Here is a 20,336-nt window from a genome sequence, read left to right on the forward strand (position 1 = left end):
CTGTCTCTCTCTGTCTCTCGAGTGCTCTGAGATAGATGCAGTATATATGCTCTGTAGGATGCCACGACTGTTTCTGGTTGCCACAGCGACGATAATTGATTAGTTCGCATCCCCGTTTCACCTGTGTACATTCTGTCGGGTTGAGTGACCATTATGTGTGCCGAACACGCTTGCGATGTGGTCAGATGACATACTGATCAAAATTTAGGTCTGACTGTATGTGCTGACTCAGACAGTTGCATTGAATTGTCACTGTTGCTAATTATTGATCGCAGTGTGCGTCCGATGACTGACCGAGTACTGCTGAAAACACCGTTAAAACCACACTGCCATCTTGTTGACGGTGTGATATATGGCATCATCAACCACGTTTTCAGTGGATAGCCGTTATCACCTAGCAGCCACCCATCCAGAGGGTCCCCCTGAAAGACTGTAGGGATGCCAGAAAGAGTCATGTGCCGACCCGGGGAAAGTGGCATATACGTTTGTCACCAGGCAATTTGAGTCACAGATCACCAGACATCCCTGTTTCACCTGTGTACATTCGGTCAGGTTGAGTGACCCTTATGCGTGCCGAACGCGCTTGCGATGTGGTCAGATGAGATACTGATCAAAATATATAAATTTAGGTCTGGCTGTATGTGCTGACTCAGATAGTTGCATTGAAATGTGGCTGTTGCTAATTATTGATTGCAGTGAAATGCCAGACACTGTGGAAACCTGACTGAGGTGTTGGTGACGTGAGCGCACGACTCCGCTGGTTTACGAATATCCACTTGCCTGGCGGTGTGCCACTGGCGCACAGAGTTGACCAGGTCTGAGGTGGCGAGCTTTCAGCGCACTTTTACGCTGCTAGCGCAGACCATTATGCTGACACCTCCCCCCTACTGTGCCGCAACGCCCATCCTGGCGCACCTCTGTACGCCTCGATTTACCAAAATACCAAGTGCGCCATGCACCTGCCTGCGCTGCTCGAAAATACCACTGCGCCAGTGGCGCAGCCTGCGCCGCGCTAGCGGCGGAGTCGAAGATAGAGCCCAGTATGTTATTATGCACTGATTAAGTGAGCCTTTTGCCATGATTGTACAACGCATTATGACGTGACTTCTGATGAAAAGTGAGTGAAAGTGTTTCGGTTAGAGATCAAAATTCGACTCTCTTAGTTCATATGAAGTCATGACCAATCAGCTGTGTTCATGTGGGGCAGCGATCATTCAATTAGATAACCTGGAATGCCATGTTTGCTGCTTTATCATTTATCCTTTTTGGTGAGGCGTATCAAATCTAAGGTTACTGCACACATTTGATACTGTGTACACTTTCAATTTGTGTGTAAAACAATTAGTGCACTCCTGTGCACATGACATGGCACAATGTAGGCAATAAATGATTCATTTGCTAAGTGTGCCTTGATTTTGTTGTGTGTGTGTGTGTGTGTGTGTGTGTGTGTGTGTGTGTGTGTGTGTGTGTGTGTGTGTGTGTGTGTGTTTTGAGTGTGGACCGATACAGACAGATCGTTTTACTTACAGAATCTGACATTTCATTTAGAGCTGGAGGCAAACAGCTTGTCCATCCTCTGATTCTTGTTTTCTCCATAGGCCTCCATAAATAATAAACTACTCAGATGTATGAATACAATTATTATGCTATCCAAGTCTTAAATGTTCCTGCTGTAAAATGCAGCTGTTAGTTGTCCCATCCTAATTTCAGAATAGTCTAGTCCCACTCCTGAAAGTACAACTATTTAAATTCTACTGAGCCTGTTTTGTTCTCATGGATGTGTTAGCGTACTTGAGGGATCAACTAGCTGATATCACAAAGGTTGTGAATGTTATACACTAGCAGGGAGATGAGATGTTTACTGTTAACTCATTTCAAATTGAGAAAAACTTTTACCGTTTCACTTCATTCGGATAACCAGGGCCGTGCAGAGACCTTCAGAGGGACAGGTGCTCAAAGTTAAAAGGGGGCACATGGAGCATGAATTTGAAACACCATACAGAAACATACCTTGCAATATAACCGGTTGAATGATAGCAACCCATATTCATAAAGAATGTAACATGGAATCACAACATACCATATCATTGTCCACACCTCATATATCTGTTAGAGGCCAGTGCAAAGCAAAATTAGTCTCTGTTTTACCTGATGGGGTACATTAAACAGCTTCTGTTGAGGGGGTTGGTGAGGAGGCTGCTGCTGCTGATATGACATTTCATACCTTTTCAAAAATTGTACTGTATAGCCACAAATATAATCCATTCATAATCTGCCCTTTGTTATTCCTAGTACTAAATTAATAAAGTAAAAAATAATTAAATGATATAGAACTCATGTATTTAAATATTTTTGTGGTTTTATTCAGATTGACTATCGACTTTGCACAAGATAGCAAGATTTTAAGTTATATAATTTGCATGCATATTATATTTAATTTGTATGTAAATGTTATAAACAAACAAGTACTGATATGTTTAAATGAGAGGTTGAGAAAGTCAAAATTCACATTCTTCTATTATTGTTGTATTTATACTGTCATAGTCCAAAATTCTGTGAATATGCATATTGCATAGTTTTAGTAAAATAACATAGTCTATGCCTCATTGCCTCTAGAAACATAGGAAAAAACAGCTTGACAGTAAAATAACACATATCTCTCTAATGCACTTTGCCCATGACAAGAAAAACATACAGAAACAAACAAACAAAAAAGCCTCACACACGCTGTGTGTGCTTAACTGGCGGCTATAACTTATGAGAGGTGTGTATGCAGAGTTGGATGACACAGAGGATGCTCATTGCTCACTTCACTTCATCAGTCATCTTGCAAGAATATTATTATTATTTTGGGCCACACAGACGGACTTTCACAAAAAAATAAATAAATAAATAAAAATCACTTTGGGCATCAAGGGGCAAAGAGGCAGGTGCTCTATTTTTACATTCCTATTTCTACATGCACTAAACAAGATACAAAGTGTACCTATGGTACCTCATCACCATGTTAGCATTGTCACTGTGAGCATATCAGAATGTTCACGTTTACTTTTAACTTGCTCAGAGCACCACTGTGCCAAAGTACAGCCACAGAGCTGCTGGCATGGCTGTTGGTCGAGATCATGTTGTGTGTCCTGTGGTGTACAGTGCAGGTCTGGCAGCTTGCTGTGTACCTTATTGATGTGCCTGAGACAACATTTCTACTGGCTAATAGTAAACCCAGAAATATGCTCCATCTTTCTTGATTATAGGAACAGCTGTTTTCTATGTCCTCTCTCTATATGGCTACTCTTCCAAACCATGCTCTATCTTCCTGTTCCTCTCTGCTCTTTCCAACAGTGGGCCAACTTGAAGTAGTTTCATTATGCTCTATAAAATGTGTCTATACAGACTGAACTGACTGCAGACATTGAACAGAGAGTGCTGATGAAAATACTTCTAACCATACAAGTAACTGCAGTAGTCTAAATGCAAATATCACTATATTCTACATTTGCTTCAGATCATTTAATGTAAGTTAAACTCAAAAACATATCGTTAGCCTCATAGCATAATTGCCTAAGTCATATTTTAAGGTTTTTCAGGCGATAAGGCAGGATGAAGCAGCAGTGTCAGGAGAGTAGAGTTAGGTAGATATCTCAATTTGGCCAAAAAATGACTTAGACAATTATGCTATGAGGCTAACGATATGTTATGCAATATCATATATTACATTTGGAGTGCTCTGTCTCCTCCCCCTGCTGCATTTTAAAGACGATGAAAGGAGCTAATGAAGGCCTGTCCAAACTCCACCTGCCGATACTTTATAACTCCCACATACCCATAAGAACGTGCTCATCCTACTTCATCTATCAAACTTTGCATTGCAGGATTTTAAATCACTGTTTGCTCAGAGGGCATAAATAGATAATAGTATATAGTTAATGTATTTTGTCAGACACCTGGATTTAATATGATGTTAGATAGTCATCCACTGCAAGTGGCAGCACAGAAACTAGTGCAAAGGTTTATCAGACTCTCATAAATTAGGGTCAGTTTGATGAGTGCTTTATTTTAGTGTGTCTTTTTTGACAGCTGATAGAGGTGCAGACAGATGGTTTTGGATGGGAGAGGCATAATGTTGCTACACTGATATTTTCTCAGAGAAAATAAAAAATCACCCATAGCAGAGTCTCTTTCAAGGTGCTCTGATAAATGATACTCAATATATGCTGCACGGCACAGATTGTTGTGTACTGTACAATCATTCACACTGTTAGGATTTGTTTTCCTTTCCCCTTTTCCCTAGAGTTATTTGTCTGTCTGTATCGTCCCCTGTCTGTCTGACCCTATGTTTACACGTAGCAGGGTATTTCGGAAAACGGATATTTTGGCCCCTCCGTTTTCGGAAATAACACCGTGCACACAACATCGTTTTCAAAAATGTTGTTGTTTACATGTACCTGCACAAATCCGCCGTCAAGCGCATCATAACTATGCCAAACCAATGGGCGTGAGTGTAAACATAGGTCGCTCACATGACGTTAAGTATTCAGTGTCATGTTGTGACATTTCGGAACCTAAAACACCGTTTAACCCTGTTTTCACGCCAACAAATAACCGGCGTTTTCAGAAATATCCACTTTTAAAAATGATCGTGAAAAAAACTCCGTTTACGTGTAAACGAAAACATATGCGTTTTCCCTAAGTGTAAACGGGGTCTAAGCTAGGTGTGTCCCTGCACTCAGCTGGCTCCGCCTTGTCAGCAGTGCACCTGTCGCGCATCAGCCTGATTATGGCAGAGTATTTAAGGAAGACTCTCGGCTCAACCTTTTGCCAGATTGTCCTGATTCGTTTGTGGCTTCTGAGTTCATTCCAGTGTGAGTGTTGATAGTGTTCAGTCAGTTTCTCTGTGTTGGATATGTTTGTGTTGGACTTTTGTATGGACTGCCACTGAAGTGCGCTTTTTGTTTCAGTGCCTTCCTGCCTCGTCAGCATTTGAGTTTTGCCTCACCCCGTTCTACGGTGCTCTTGGAGTTTTACACTCCTTGAGAGTGCGCTTTGTGTTTGTTTGTTCCACTCAGAAAGAGTGCCATTTAGGTTTTGTTTTCTCCACTCCTTTTGAGTGTGCTTTGTGTTTTCATTATTGTTATTTAATTCTTTCATTTCTTTGAACCCTGTCTCCGGTCTGCATCTTGAGTCCAAAATGAAAACTTAAGGCACAGCCTAACACATACATACTTTGTGCAGTGTGTTATGTTCTCTAGCTAGAGCTGACAGATGTCTGTCAAAGTGACAATAAAAAGAAGTTTTGGAAATGCAAGGACGAGTACTGTTTCCAAACTCACCTCTAAAAGGTCAGTTTAATTGTAACTCTAGTTATCTGTGTGTACACGACTGCATAATGAACCACGGCAGCTACCACAGACTTGAACCACTGACTGCGTTTCAATGGTAAATGAATATCAGACAAACTTCTGAAATATGACAATAGATGAAACTGGATGAAATCTCTTTTCAACAGTTGGGTTACCGCGAATAAAACTGATTCCAGAGTGCAGTGGAGCTATGTATGTCCACCAGAAGAATTCTCAATCATTAAAGCAACAATTAAGACAAGTTGTTGCAAGATAAAAAAACTTATGCTGGAAAAATTTCAGAATTTTTTAGCAAATATGTATTTTTCAAAAGATTCCTGTGCCATAATAACATGTACATTTTTTTTACACTTCTGAGGACACAGCAAATAAACATACCTTGTACTAGCAGCCGTGTGGTGTGAATGGCCTCTCCCTGGGGACTGAAGGCTCGACACGTATAGGCCCCACGATCCTCCCGGGTGATGGATAGCACCGTCAAACTCCCATCAGACACCTGAGCACAAACACATAAACATTTTGCTATTTAAAGTCTACTTTTAAGGTGGACATGTGGTAACAAATAGCCTTAACCATTGGTCTTCCATCCAAAGAACATTCGCTTTATATAGTACCATTGGGCAAGGTACTGAACCCCAAATTGCTCCCAATGCTGTTTCATCATGTGAGAAGAAGAAGAAGAAGAAGAAGAAGAAGAAGACATCACTTTATTAATCACAACACAACATGCAGAGTTAGAGGGGAAACTGCACGCCATGCTTAAGTGAAATTATTTTCTCCGCTTTTAACCCATCCCGGCAAGCCCTTCCGCCGCGGCAGACCAAGAGCGGTGGGCTGCCAGCCGACAGCGGTTCCCAGGCACCCAGTTCCTTTTGTCACCATTGATTAGGTGGTGATCTTCCTGCATGTTTTAGTGGGTTTTTTTTTATTTTTATGGAGGATATCCCAGGTGAACACGGGGAGAACATGCAAACTCCACACAGAAAGGCCCTTTTCTCGAGCAGCAGGCACCGAAGGCATGGTGGAGACATTCTAGCTGTGAGGCGACAGTGTTACGACCGTGCCATCCATCACACACTACTGTATTTAATTTAATTCTATTTAATCTATTTAAAGTGTGTGTGAATTGGTGAATTCAGACTTGTGTTGTAAAAACGCTCTCATCAGAAGGGCAGTGGTCCTGATGCTATGTGAATGGTTAATGCTTGTAATGAGCACCACTGTCTAGCCAACATTGTGTGAATGGGTGAATGCAGATTTATGCTGTTAAAGCACTTCGCATGGTTGTCAGACTAGAAAAGTGCTGCATAAATACAGTCCATTTACCTTTTATCCACTGGGTCACTCTGTGGCCATATGCAGTTCAGTTCAGTGCAGTATTAAGATGACCCCTCTTTGGATTGCAATCTTGTAGCAATCGGGGGGCTTGTGTGTCTCAAAACCCCTAGAGCTATGCCAGCGGGAGATTTATCTCAGATGCTAGGATGACTGCCATTGGTGAAAGCCGAAAGGAAGCCAGTGGCAGGAAGGTGGAAGTTCTGAGTGCCAAACTTAAGACTAGGTTAGGATTTTGGAACGTAAGAACAATGTACGATACAGGCAAATTAGTACAAGTAACATCAGAGAAGAGAAGATACAACCTAGATATACTAGGAGTAAGTGAAAGCAGATGGACAGGATCAGGGAGACTTACAATAAGCACAGTAGAAACAGTGCTGTACTCCGGGAGGGATGACCAACAACACAGGGAAGGAGTAGCCATCATTATGAAGAAAGGAGTAGAGAAGAGCTTGATAGAGTGGAAACCTGTCAACAGTAGGCTCATGAAGATCAGACTGAGAGGGAAGCAAATCAACACAACTATCATTCAGTGCTATGTGGAGGCTGCAGAGTCATGAATGAGAATGGGGAGAGGCTAGCAAAGTTTTGCACCATGCATGACCTTGTCATTGGGGGATCCCGCTTCCAACACAAGGACATTTACAAGCTAACATGGCACTCTCCAAATGGAAGGGATCGAAATCAAATAGATCATCTCATGATAAATGGTACCTGGAGACGCTCATTGCTTGATGTCAAGGTCAAACGAGGAACTGACGTTGGTAGCAACCATCACTTGGTCACAGCTTTGCTGAGAGTAAAGCTTAGAAAAACAGGGAGCAGAAAGACAGCCAGAAAGCAATTCGATGTCGGAAAGCTACATGACACTAAGGTCAGAGGTTATTTTGTGCTGCAACTAAAGAACAGATTTCAGGCATTAGCAGATATGGATAACACAGAGCCAAAATCAGACGATATCTACACTATGTGGGAACAGACCAAAGCAGCCTATGTAAAGACCAGTGAAGCCTGTCTTGGATACAAGAACAAGAAAAAGAAGGATTGGATAAGTGAAGACACATGGCAAACTGTAGGAAATAGAAGGGCCATAAAGAAACAAATAGATGAGTCAAAGTCTGAATGGCTAAAGGAAAAATACAGGAAACAGTACCAAGAAACAAACAAAACAGTGGGAAGGAAAGCCAGAGTTGACAAGCGGGCATATCTAGGAGATCTTGCAAGTCAAGCAGAACAGGCAGCTAGGAAAGGGGAGCAAGAGAAAGTCTATAAGATCAAAATAGTGAGTGGCGAACACAGATGAACAACTGAAACACCAATAGTAGACAAAAAGGGTCAACTACTGACAACTGAGTCCCAACAAGAAGCCCACTGGACAGAGCACTTTCAGGAAGTTTTAAACAGACCATCACCCACAACAGAACCAGATGTACAGCATGCAGAGAACAACCTGGAAATTGGCATCAAAAGCCCCAGGCCAAGATAACCTGAATGCAGAGCTTTTCAAAGCAGACCCAGACCTTGCCTACAAATTACTTCAACCACTATTCAAAACCATCTGGGAGAAAAAGGAAATACCTGATGACTGGTTGGAAGGAATTATCATAAAGATACCAAGGAAGGGCAACTTGAGAGATTGTAACAACTGCCGTGGAATCACACTCCTATCGATACCAAGCAAAAAAAATGACAAAAATCATTGTGCAGCGTCTTACAGAAGCAGTAGATAAGAAACTCAGGGATGAACAGGTAGGATTCCTTAAGGGGGGGAGCATTGACCAGATATTTGCACTTCGTAATATCCTAGAACAATGCACAGAATGGCAGAGGCGACTATACATCAATTTTGTTGACTTTGAAAAGGCATTCGATAGCATACACCATGATGGCCTCTGGAACATCTTTACGATGTATGGAATCCCACAGCACATAGCTGTGCAGCTTCAAATGACGGGCGGGAAATAGTAGCCTAGCTTTCCAGGTAAAGACAGGAGTCAGACAAGAATGTGTGATGTCAGACAAATTGCTCTTCAACATCGTTATCGACTGGGTGATGCCCCGCACAACAGAAGAAAAAACAAGAGGTATAAGATGGACCCTCTTCTCAGCATTGGAAGAGCTCTAGTCTCACACAATCACCAACACATGCAAGAGAAGACATCACGTCTCGGCTACTTTGCACAGCAAGTTGGCCTGAAAATAAACCAGAGAAAATCTTAAGTGATGGCACTAAACATCTCAGATCCACTACCAATCCATGTGCATGGTGAAGCTCTAAAAACAACAAAGGAGTTCACCTATCTTGGGAGTACTGTAAGATTTGATGAGGGTGTACACAATGACAAAAAAACAAAATCAATAAAGCCAGAAATGCATTCAGAATGTTGAACAACATATGGAAGTCCCAGCAATAGAGAACCAAGATGAAACTTAAGTTATATCAGAGCTGCATGCTATCCACCCTCCTGTATGGTGCAGAATGCTGGAGAATGACAGCAAGTGACATATGCCACCTGTCAGTCTTCCACACAAGGAGTCTGAGAAGAATCTGTCGTTTATTTTGGCCCAACAAGATAACAAACAAAGATCTATTGACAAGATGCCAACAAGACAGCATGGATAGCACTGTAACAAAGCGGCACTGGAACTAGATTGGGCATGTTTTGAGAAGACAGCAAGACAGCATCCCAAGAGTAGCCCTTCACTGGACACCTGAAGGAAGAAGAAAGAGAGGATGACCCACGAACACCTGGCGTCGCACAGTAGAGGAAGAAATGAAATCTATGAGCCTGACATGGGAAGATGTCCAGAAAACAGCCCAGAATCGACCACAGCGGAGAACCTTTGTTGCTGCCCTACTTGCCAGGAGGCAAAATGGGCAGTAAGTAAGTAAGTATTAAGATGATCCAAATTTAACAAAAGAAAATCACAGTCACTGCATGAAAAGTAACATTTCCGTCAATTTCCGTCACTGTAAATTGCCGTGGAAGTTCTCAGCCCCTGTGACCATGAGGTGTTAAAATGCAAATGTAAATGCTGCAAGCTATACAAATGCAAATTGGGATTGTGTGTGTGTGTGTGTTTGTGTGTGTGTGTGTGTTTTCTGTGCCTACAGAATACAAAGATTTTTTTTTCATGAGGATTTAAAAGTGTGTTTAAATAATTTTATAAGGTACATACAGGATAAGTGTCCTGACTCTCAAAAGCCTTTAAATTTCCACTTAAATTGCTAAATCAAATTGTGAAAATTAAAGCATCTACAGTTCTTGGACACTGGTCACAATTTTTCGCATTTTGCCAACACACCACCAGATGAACAATGCTTAAGTGATTAGCTTGCAAAATTCCAGCAGGATCAGTCCACTGATGATTCTTTAAGTAGGAATAAAAAGAGAACACACCAAAGTAACTTTTCTTTTTTTTTATTTTCGATGATGTCACTTTAAAGAAGTTTACGTTTTATAAAATATTCAGATACAAAAATAGAAAATCAAAGTACCTAACAAAATCACAGCATGTTTTTCTTTCTACGCAACAAAAATGGTCTTGCGAGAAATTCCAAGAGCGCGACCGCGCATATGATTGGACGCCTCCTCTGACGCAATGACGTCGGCAGAAAACGACCTAGGCGCATCTGTGAACGCGAATCGTATTTGGATCAGAACAGTTACGTTTCGGGTCCTGCTAAACTTTAACTCTGTTCATACAACGGCCGGACATCGTCTTCAGTTCATCCCCGAAGGCACTCCTCTGCGACGAGTTGACGGCCTGGCTGCGGAGCGACCATATCCAGAAAGTCCAAACAATTTAGAGAAGAAACTGCCGAGCGCCTTAAGTGGATTGTCTCGACTGCTAACGCAGCTGATCGCGCAGTTGGCGAGGAGAATGACCGTGATAAAAGCCAGACTGCTCGCTCTGGAGGAGCAGCCCCGACCCAACTGCAGCTGTGGAGACGAAGAGACGGGTGCATAAGTTGTAGTAAGTAACGTTAGCATTTAGTACTACATTGTGCAGTTTTTAGGGCGCCAAACCTTTATTATTCTTATTGCACTACGTTCCGAACGTTTGGTAACCGTTCACGTTACATTTAACATTACAATGTATTTTGTATTTTAAAGGAAAAGGTGCGACGTCTGCACAATAGTGACAGAAACGACAGGCGATATGAACCTGAGCAGGGGTAAGTTAATAAAACACACAGGAAATATTCTGCAGAATATAAGTAAACGTAAACATTGCATGACATGTTTGTACTTTTTGTGTTTTACAGACTAAACTTGCCCCACAACGAAACGGTGTCGTCATATTTGATGGCCACTTTAACTGCGAGTCCAGAAATGGATGGTGTGGACAGAGGAGTCCTTTTATGTAAGTTTTTTATTTATTTATTGAACCCCTTTCTGTTGCTTGCTTGGTTTCTTTACGGCACTAGTGCCGTAAAGAAACCAAGCATTCAAAGACACAGCAGAACAGCGGGTTTTAATTGAGTTTTTAATTTGTTGAAAAAAAAAAAAAAAGAAGAAGAAAGGAAAAAAAGACATTTCGTGCATTTACGTTTGTGCCACCAGATGTGTTGCACTGTAGCTAAAAGCAACTTGCTTGGTTTTGACTCAAGGTACCACCAGCTCACTACTTCCGAAAGACCTGCTGAGTTTGTACAGTATTCTTCAAGCAGAACTGTTTTTTGGACCAATGATGTGACGTGATTTATAAACCAAAAGCAGTACTTCTTCTCTATAGCTAACAATACACCAGTATAAAGATTTAATGTGCTCAACTAGTCTACTGGTCTGTAAGGGGAAGACCATTAAAATAACCCATCCTGCTGGAAATGAAGGCATGAATGGCTTTCTCCAAATCTTGTCTGAACATGACACTTCTAATTCTTGCGTGTCTTTAAGATGAATGTCATCGGCACAACTATAATAAACAATGTTATTGTCATGTATGATTTGACCTACAGGGACTAAAGGAGGTTATATAGTAAAGGCCCAAGAATAGAACCGTGAGAGTACTCTACATCATGGTGATCCACTCAGATTTATGATCACTAATGACAACAATATAGCCCCTCCCTTTAAAATACAGTATGATCTGAGCCAACTGAGGCCTGTATCAAATAATAATACCATTTTTACATAAAGTAATATTGCCAGCAACTGGAATTAAGAAAAGATAGATCTTTAAAACCTGCTGTAACTCATTAAAGCAGGAATACAACTAATATTACAGCACCAGGTATGTTGAAAGGTATAATAGTGCTTCTTAATCTCCTTTTTGGCTCAGAATACAATGAGAAGTGATACCACTTTGAGCTGTCATTAACTGATCAGCAGTTGGAAATGCATGCTACTGGTAATTGTCATGGACTCTGGTGGAGCTTCTTAGCCCCACCCTCCTGCTCACACCCTTCTGCTCATCCTCCACTCAGCCCTGCCAGCTTTTCCCGCCAGTGCTTTGCCCACACCCTACTGCACTCCCCCTGCATTGACTGTCAGCCAATCTGGGACCAGCCTGCTCTGCCACCTCACACCTGTGTCTCATCTGCTCATTTGCTCCTCAGTATTTATACGAGTCAGTGTCCCTTTGTTCTCTGCCAGATTGTTGTTAGTGCCTGCCTCATATCCCACCTGTCTTTCTGTTCAGCCTTTTTGGATTTTTGACCTGTGCCTGTTACCCGACTCGTCTTTTTGCCTGCCAACTCTGTACCTCTACCTGATCAATCTGCTTTCCGGTTTTGACCCTAGCTACGAACGGTATTCTGCTCTGCTTAAAGGACCCAGTAAACCTGCTGTCTTTGCCATATATCTGTCTCTGCCTGGTGTTTCTGCATGTGGATTCACTCTGGTTTGTGACAGGTATTGGTGTGGGTTAATGGGGAGTATAGCTGGTGAGCTGTGAAAACCAAAACTACCTAAAACTACAAGAATCTCACCAAATACACTCAACAGGAATGAGGGAGGGTTTGCTACACAATGTCTGCCAGGTTTAGACAAGGAAGAAGAATGTGTGCAATAAAAAAGACAATTTATATGGTTCTTCTGCATCGGTTTTTGACCCCACTGTCCACCATGAGTCCCACAATGTTAAAGGGGTGAAATGCTATATCAACCTATTGTATTCGGTGCCCTGAGTGCCATGGTTCAACTTAACATGCAACGAAATTCCAGGGTCTTAAGATGAAATCAAAATTGTTTTTCCTAGTCAAATTATTATTCAGTCAGCTCTACTGTGAGACTGTAAAATACTGATCATAGAAGTGAAGACATTTTATGTTTAATATAACATTATCCAAAACTGTTTTCATTATTCTAACTGCTTTGGGTTTGATTGAGCTACTTTCATGGTAACTGGGCAGATATGAGGATCTAATCTGGCAACAAAAACTGCATCTGAGCTCTCTGTTACTTTTTGTCTTTTTAAGGGAGTAACTTAAGAAAGAACAGTGTGTAATGTTTAAAGTGAAATGGTTCAGTTTCCCCCTTTATATATGTGATGCGAAGATAAAAAGAAAAACTTTGGAAGATACCTACTTGTCTTACTCAGAATGTTTAAGCCCCATATTAGCTTTTGTTGAACTTTGGAATGCATTTTAGTTCAGAATGAGGAAAGTAGATTTTGTTCTCCATCACATCTGAAGCGCATTAGGAAGGGACCATTTAATTTCCAGTACAACAAGAGGAATGAACACAAGCAAAATCTGTTTCAATGTTCGTATGGAAGCCTGATTAGTTTTAAGACCGACATGAAAAAATGTGAAACAACATGAAGCAATATGAGCGGCTTTCTTGCCTGCTTCTAATGTTGTTACTGACTTTAAAACAGGAGAAATGTGGGCAGTTTGCCACATTACTTCATTTTTCCATTCCATTCCCTCAAATAAACCACCACATCTGACAGCAGAGAGGACCGTGTGATGCAGCAGTTTCCAGTTTACATGTGATTTGACAAATTTTCCAGCAGAGTTTACCACCAAGATCCATCTTTATATTTACTCACATAAAAGAGATCAGACTTTGGTATATTAACACCAAATTGTTATACCTAAGTCTTCAAACAGTGTAGAACACATACTCATGCTAGCAGATCTACAGGTTTTACAGTAGGTCACCAATCTCTATAAAATACAGTATAGTCTAGTGACTTGGAGAATGCTGCTGTCTCTGACTTGGACAAATTTAGACAAAACCAAACTGCCATTGCACATATGAGTTTGGTTTTAGTCTTTGAATTTGTGCTTAATGAGAAAATGAACATTTGTTTTGAACATTTAATAGTATGTGCTGTACAGTATCTACCATTGAGTTCTGCTGTAGGAATGGAAATGACTCCCACATTTTATCAATTAAAATGACTGAGATGATTGAAACTGAAAGTTGCAATTTATACACTGATCTGCTACAGTTACAAGAAGAAGCTTTGACACTAAACTCCACCCGGATAGATTCACAAAGTCAGCCGTTTCTCCCTCTCTCTCACATTATGCACATTGTTCTCTCCCTCTCTCTCTCTCTCTCTCTCTCTCTCTCTCTCTCTCTCTCTTTCTCTCTTTCTTTCTCTCTCTCTCTCTCTGTGAATGGTGTTTGAGCCTTGCCTCTGGTGTGTTTGTGTAGTCTCTCCTCTATCCAGGCCTCGATCGTGGAGAGGAGGTTGGGGGGCTCAGGTCCTTGGGCAACATCTGAATGTTGCTCACCATCCAGCTGCTGCCAGACATGGCATGTCTGTCCATCTGGAAGGGATGCCTCTTCTGTTTTTCAGGGATTTTTTTCTTTATGTGAAACGAGACTCTAAGGATGGAGGTTGTTGTATGCTGTATGGACTGTGATGATCATTTAAGTAAATATGTGACTTGTGATATTGGGGCAGTGACTGCATAAAACATGGAAGTAGTCTCCGTGATATCACCCATTGGTGTCTGAAAAGCAACTGTGAAGCACAGTGACAGTGCCTGGGGATCCTGCATTTTATTACTGAGTGCAACAGGACCCCTGCTTTGCCTCTGCAGCACCAATAACACAAATAATGAGTCAAAGCTATAAATATGACACATAAAGACATTATATACTTATATACCTTATACTTGGCACTGCTGACCATGAGGCTGCCTTCCCGCAGCCAGCTGACCGAGGGCTTGGGATTGCCGAAGGCTGTGCAGGTCAAAGTGGTGCTACCCCCCTCCTTTGCCTCTACGTACTGAGGTGGCGTGTCCGTGAACGTGGGGGGCGCTGAGGAGTCAGAGGATAGGCAGAAGGTTAGAGACAAAGAATAAACAAGGACATGTGAAAACTGTTTTGAAAGGATCAAGCACAAGTAACAAAGTTGCAGAGTTTATTTTTTGCGGAGACTTCTTGTTTTGACTCAATATATACTGGATAGATGCATGCTGCTAACGGTATCTGACACTGACTTACTGTTACAATGCAGCTCTGAGATTCCATTTACTGAGCCTCTCTATAATACTCCCTCAATATATTCTTCTCAAAATATGATAATATAGTACACAGGCTGTATCAATAAAACCAGTGCTTAGTTGGTCATTTCTTAGGTGTTGCTCTGTGTATGATGAATGATCTGCCCCTGGTATTTTGTCCTAAGAGTGTGCAGGTGAAAAAAAGAAGAAGAGTTTTAACCCAAACAGGAGGAAAACTGCCTTATTACACTCAGTGGCAAGCAAACACAGACCAGTTCAGACACTGTGACATCTACATGACTACTGCAGGAACTTCTACTTTTCAATTTCACTAACAGTTACAGTCAGACCAACCAAGAGGTTAACATGCATTTTTGTTTTGGAAAATATGGCAACATTCAGGCAGGTCAGCTATGTTTAATATCCAAATTCTTTGGCTATCAGTGGGAAATGTTATGAATTATCCACTGGCTTTACTAGCTCAGTCTAGTTAGAAGTTCAAAGCCTTCAAGTATTTTCTTGCACTCTATTTATTGTTAAGCATTGATTACCCACTTCCACTGAAACCACACAGTGAGTGAGCATTACTCAATGTTTGCTAAGCATTGGGAGAAATTCCACAAATGAAGACAGAACTGCACTTTCAGCAAAATCTTGCAGTATTAACACCCATAAGATCAATCTATATGCTAAAAAAAACATTTATTTTTTGCAACACATACTGGCATATTTTGGCTTTTGATGAAAATACATGGCAATGTGGGAAAAAAACTGCTTCTTTGAAGTATATCTCAGTTACATTAATCATGACATCTCTTCAGAATCAGAAAAATCATAAAAAGCTTTATTGCCAAGTAAGATTTATTTTTTTTTTTTACATACTAGGAATTTGTTTTGTTGGTGCATGACAAATCTTCTAAAAATAAACTATTAAAAAGTAAGAAATATAACCATATAAATGTAGCAGAACTGGCCTCTAACTGACCTCCTCTTACCCTCTCTGCATTCCTTCAGGAGAAATGGAGTTGTAAAGCATCCAAACTTTCAAGAGCTATTGACCATTTGAACTGTTTACAGGGAAGGTGTTAATTTCAGAGACAAGATGTCTGGACAAGAGACATCTCCTCCATGTTTTCTTCTCAGGGAAGCCAGGGACACAGACACCTCAACATCAAAGGTGGCCTTCTCCTCGCCTTCCCCTCACTATGTTTCTCATGGCAATGCTGATTCTCTCCTGATAGCCCCAAGAGAGACCAAGACAATAAAACTGTCTGGAGGGACAAATACCATGTCTCATAGGAATCCACAAACCAGATGGGGCTGATGGGTTGTAAATTGGACATTCCTGAAGCAACTTGTGGTGTATGCTTGTGTGCTTCTTCCTAATACTCCAGGATAACCAAACTTCTATGTTGAACTTAACTTTTGATGTTTTCACCTTACAGGACTCCCAATATGTATAATATTGATGTTCTTCCAGTTTCTCTAACTTGAAGAATGACAAAGTTGTGATTTTAACTGTTTTATAAAGTCTGTCTGAATTTTTACCATGGAACCATACTGCCATCTAGAGGTTCGTAACAGTCAGGTTGAATACGTTTGACGTGATGCATTTAATAAGTAACCGTAATAGTGATAATCATTTTGGGCAAATATAGTCTGCCTTTCTTTATTTCTTTATTTTGTGTTAGTTATACCTTGAGTCATCATTCATATTAGGACGAGTATTATAAATTGTTACCATGATTATCGTTTAATGTTGTCATCCAATCATAGGAATTGCCTAACGCATGTTGTGAGCAATGTTGAAATGTCATTGAAAATCGTCCATTCAAAATATATGTGATTGACCATAGAGAGAAGCAGATGAGCCCCTCGTATGAATCATTAATTAATTCCAGCTCCATGAGGCGAGATTACATTGCGCGTCACAAACTGCCCATTAGACACGCCCTGGAGCGAGATTTAAAAACGTCTGCAGCCGCAGCATGAATTCAGTGCGCGTTACTCAGTCTTGTCTTAAGTTATGTTACATTATGTTTTAGTTTTGTTTGTTACTTCTTAGTTGTCTTAGTTTTGGACAGTCGTTTTGCTCTTTAAGTTTTTCCCGTCTTTGAGCTACTCAAAAGCCATACCGAGTAGCGTGATTTATTTTTCAGAAGACGTGTTTCCATAGTTTTCCCGTAAACTTTCATTTTTCTAAGTCATACGTTTTTGTTTTAGTATCTGTAAATTTTAGTCAAATAATAATAATTTTGTAGACCCTTTTCGACCGGCCATCGAAGAGACTATCAATTTTGTTACTATCAGTCAAAAATAATCCTTCACGGACTCAACCGAACCAAAACCCTGCAGCCAGCTGTTGATCCTTGGTCTGGGTTAACCATCCGGAGCCGTCCCTTATCTGTAACCGACACCGTAGAACCCAGCTCGAGAGACATCACCGTCCAACATCAGCTCTTCACCTTGGTGTGCCTGGGCCTTCCACCGGACCACCGAGCAGATCGAGCCACGGACACGCACCTGGGCATCTTCGAGTTAGTTTGGAACAGAATTTACCGGGACGTCACCAACCAAGTAGGCATGCTAAGCGGGTTTGAATAAGAGTTGTTCCGTGAGGTTAAGATACTTCTAATTTATCCAAATTCTCTCAACTGCTCGTTTAATCCCTTAACTTTACGTTCGCGTCCCTATAATCCCCTTACAACTACTTCTTACTATCGCCAAACTTGTTTGTCATTGCGTTGCCATAAGTTTCTTTTGTGTTCTGTCATATCACCTCATATCATCTGTCGTACCATTCATGATACATTATTCATTACCCATAAATGTGCTTAATAAATGAGATTTTGATTTAAGTCCTGGTTAGACGGTGTCCTTTTGAGCTGAATATATACGATCCCTGTATCCAGAGTTTACACTTCAGATTATCAGACTGGTTTTCCGTTAGTTCATTCATTAGTATTTTATCAGCGTTATAGCAGTTAATTTCTGCAGTCCTTCTTAGCTGAGGAAGGTGGTGCCCCGTCATTTTATCAACGAATGCAACATCAAATTAAGGTAGTTCCCCTACATAAATATATATTCACAGTCTGTTTTTCCAGATTGAAAAGAGCAGTACAGCTGGTAGTCACACAGTACAAAAAATCAAATGTTCACAAATGTGCAAATCCAAGAAAGGAAATCCAAGCTGAGCGTTAACATAACGCATAGAGTTATGGCAATGTCAATGTGACAAGTAGAGGCAGAGGTGGAGTGTGAAGAGTGTTGGGGGGGTTCCGGGCCTTGTTGATAAGGCTGACAGCAGATGGGAAAAAACTGTTCTTGTGGTGTGAGGTTTTGGTCCTGATGGACGCAGCCTCCTGCCAGAGGGGAGTGTCTCGAAGAGTTTGTGTCCGGGGTGGGAGGGATCAGCCACAATCTTTCCTGCACACCTCAGGGTCCTGGAGGTGTACAGGTCCTGAAGAGATGAGAGATTGCCGTCAATCACCTTCTCTGCAGACCAAATGACACGCTGCAGTCTGCCCTTGTCCTTGGCAGTGACAGCAGCGTACCAGATGGTGAAGGAGGAGGTGAGGATGGACTCAGTGATGGCTGTGTAGAAGTGCACCATCATTGTCTTTGGCAGATTGAATTTCTTCAGCTGCCGTAGGAAGTACATCCTCTGTTGTGCTTTCTTGATGAGGGAGCTGATGTTCGGCTCCCACTTGAGGTCCTGGGAGATGATAGTTCCCAGGAAGCGGAAAGATTCCACAGTGTCAATAGTGGAGTCACAGAGGGTGATGGGGGCAGCTGAGCCTGAGTTCTTCCTGTCCTTCCTGTAGTCCACAACCATCTCCACTGTCTTTAGAGCGTTGAGCTCTAGGTTGTTCTGGTTGCACTAGGTCACCAGATGGTCAACCTCCCACCTGTAGGTGGACTCATCACCATCAGAGATGAGTCCGATGAGGGTGGTGTCATCCGCAAACTTCAGGAGCTTGACAGACTGGTGAGTGGAGGTGCGGCTGTTCATATACAGGGAGAAGAGCAGAGGAGAAAGAATGCAGCCCTGGGGGATCCAGTGCTGATGGTCTTTAAGTTGGAGATGTGTTTCCCCAGCTTCACACACTGTTTCCTGTCAGACAGGAAGTCTGTAATCAACCTGCAGGTAGTGTCAGGCACGCTCAGCTGGGAGAGCTTCTCCTGAAGCAAAGTTGGGATGATGGTGTTAAAAGCAGAGCTGAAATCCACAAACAGGATCGTGGTGTAGCTTCCTGCGGAGTCCAGGTGCTGGAGGATGAAGTGGAGGGCCAAGTTGACTGCATTGTCTACAGACCTGTTGGCTCTGTAGGCAAACTGCAGGCGGTCCAGGAGAAGGTCAGTGATGTCCTTGAGGTGTAAGAGCACAAGGCGCTCAAAGGACTTCATGACCACAGAGGTCAGGGCGACGCGTCTGAAGTCATTAAGTCCTATGATCCTTGCCTTCTTGGGAACAGGGATGATGGTTGAAGACTTGAAGCAGGCTGGCACGTGACATGTCTCTAGTGAGGTGTTAAAAATGTCTGTGAACACTGGAGACAGCTGATCAGCGCAGTGCTTTAAGGAGGATGTGGACACAAAATCCAGCAGCTTTCCGGGGGTCTGTCTCCTGAAGAGTTTGTTGACATCCCTCTCATGTTTGGAAAGTCATCCCTGAGGTGGGTGGGGAGGGAGAGGGGGGACCTTTAAGGTGGGCATTGGTGGAGGTGACTGGAGCTGGAGCTGTTGGGAGGTGTCATGGTGGATGGTTGCTGGACTGTCCCTTTGTCCTTCAAAGCAGCAGTAGAACTCGTTCAGGTCGTTGGCTAGGCGTTGGTCACTGATGGAGTGGGGGACTTTAGGCTTGTAGTTGGTGATCTGCCTGAGCCCTTTCCAGACAGATGTAGAGTCATGTTGCAGTTGGAGTTTCTCAGAGTACAGTCGCTTAGCCTCTTTCACCACCTTGCTAAACTTGTACTTCGCCTCTTTGAATCTGTCTTTGTCCCCACTCCTTAAGGCCTCTTCCTTTGCCAACCTTAGCTGTCTGAGTTTGGCTGTGAACCAGGGATTGTCATTGTTGTAACTCACCCTGGGGCGTGATGGAACACAGCAGTCCTCACAGAAGCTGATGTAGGACTTCACATCCTCCGTGTACTCATCCAGACTGTTGGTAGCAGTCCTGAACACATCCCAGTCAGTTGAGTCCAAACACGCATGGAGATCCTCCACAGCCT

At 42.1% G+C, this 20,336-nt stretch overlaps 1 protein-coding gene across 5 annotated transcripts in view; it reads right to left on the reverse strand.

Annotated features, from left to right (window-relative positions):
- The window catches only part of LOC139344880 (protein turtle homolog B-like), a 173,766-nt gene that overhangs the window by 77,482 nt on the left and 75,948 nt on the right, over positions 1–20,336 (reverse strand). For all 5 annotated transcript variants that reach the window (XR_011603183.1, XR_011603182.1, XM_070983303.1 and 2 more), the window contains exons 4-5: positions 14,769–14,920; positions 5,736–5,853 (exon numbers count right to left, since the gene is read on the reverse strand). Coding sequence is in view for 3 of the 5 variants with exons in the window: in XM_070983303.1 (XP_070839404.1) it covers positions 5,736–5,853; positions 14,769–14,920 (270 nt within the window). In the remaining 2 variants the exon portion in view is untranslated. The remainder of the gene's footprint in view (positions 1–5,735; positions 5,854–14,768; positions 14,921–20,336) is intronic.

This window comes from Chaetodon trifascialis, chromosome 16 (assembly GCF_039877785.1).
Source record: "Chaetodon trifascialis isolate fChaTrf1 chromosome 16, fChaTrf1.hap1, whole genome shotgun sequence".
Lineage (NCBI taxonomy): Eukaryota > Metazoa > Chordata > Actinopteri > Chaetodontiformes > Chaetodontidae > Chaetodon > Chaetodon trifascialis.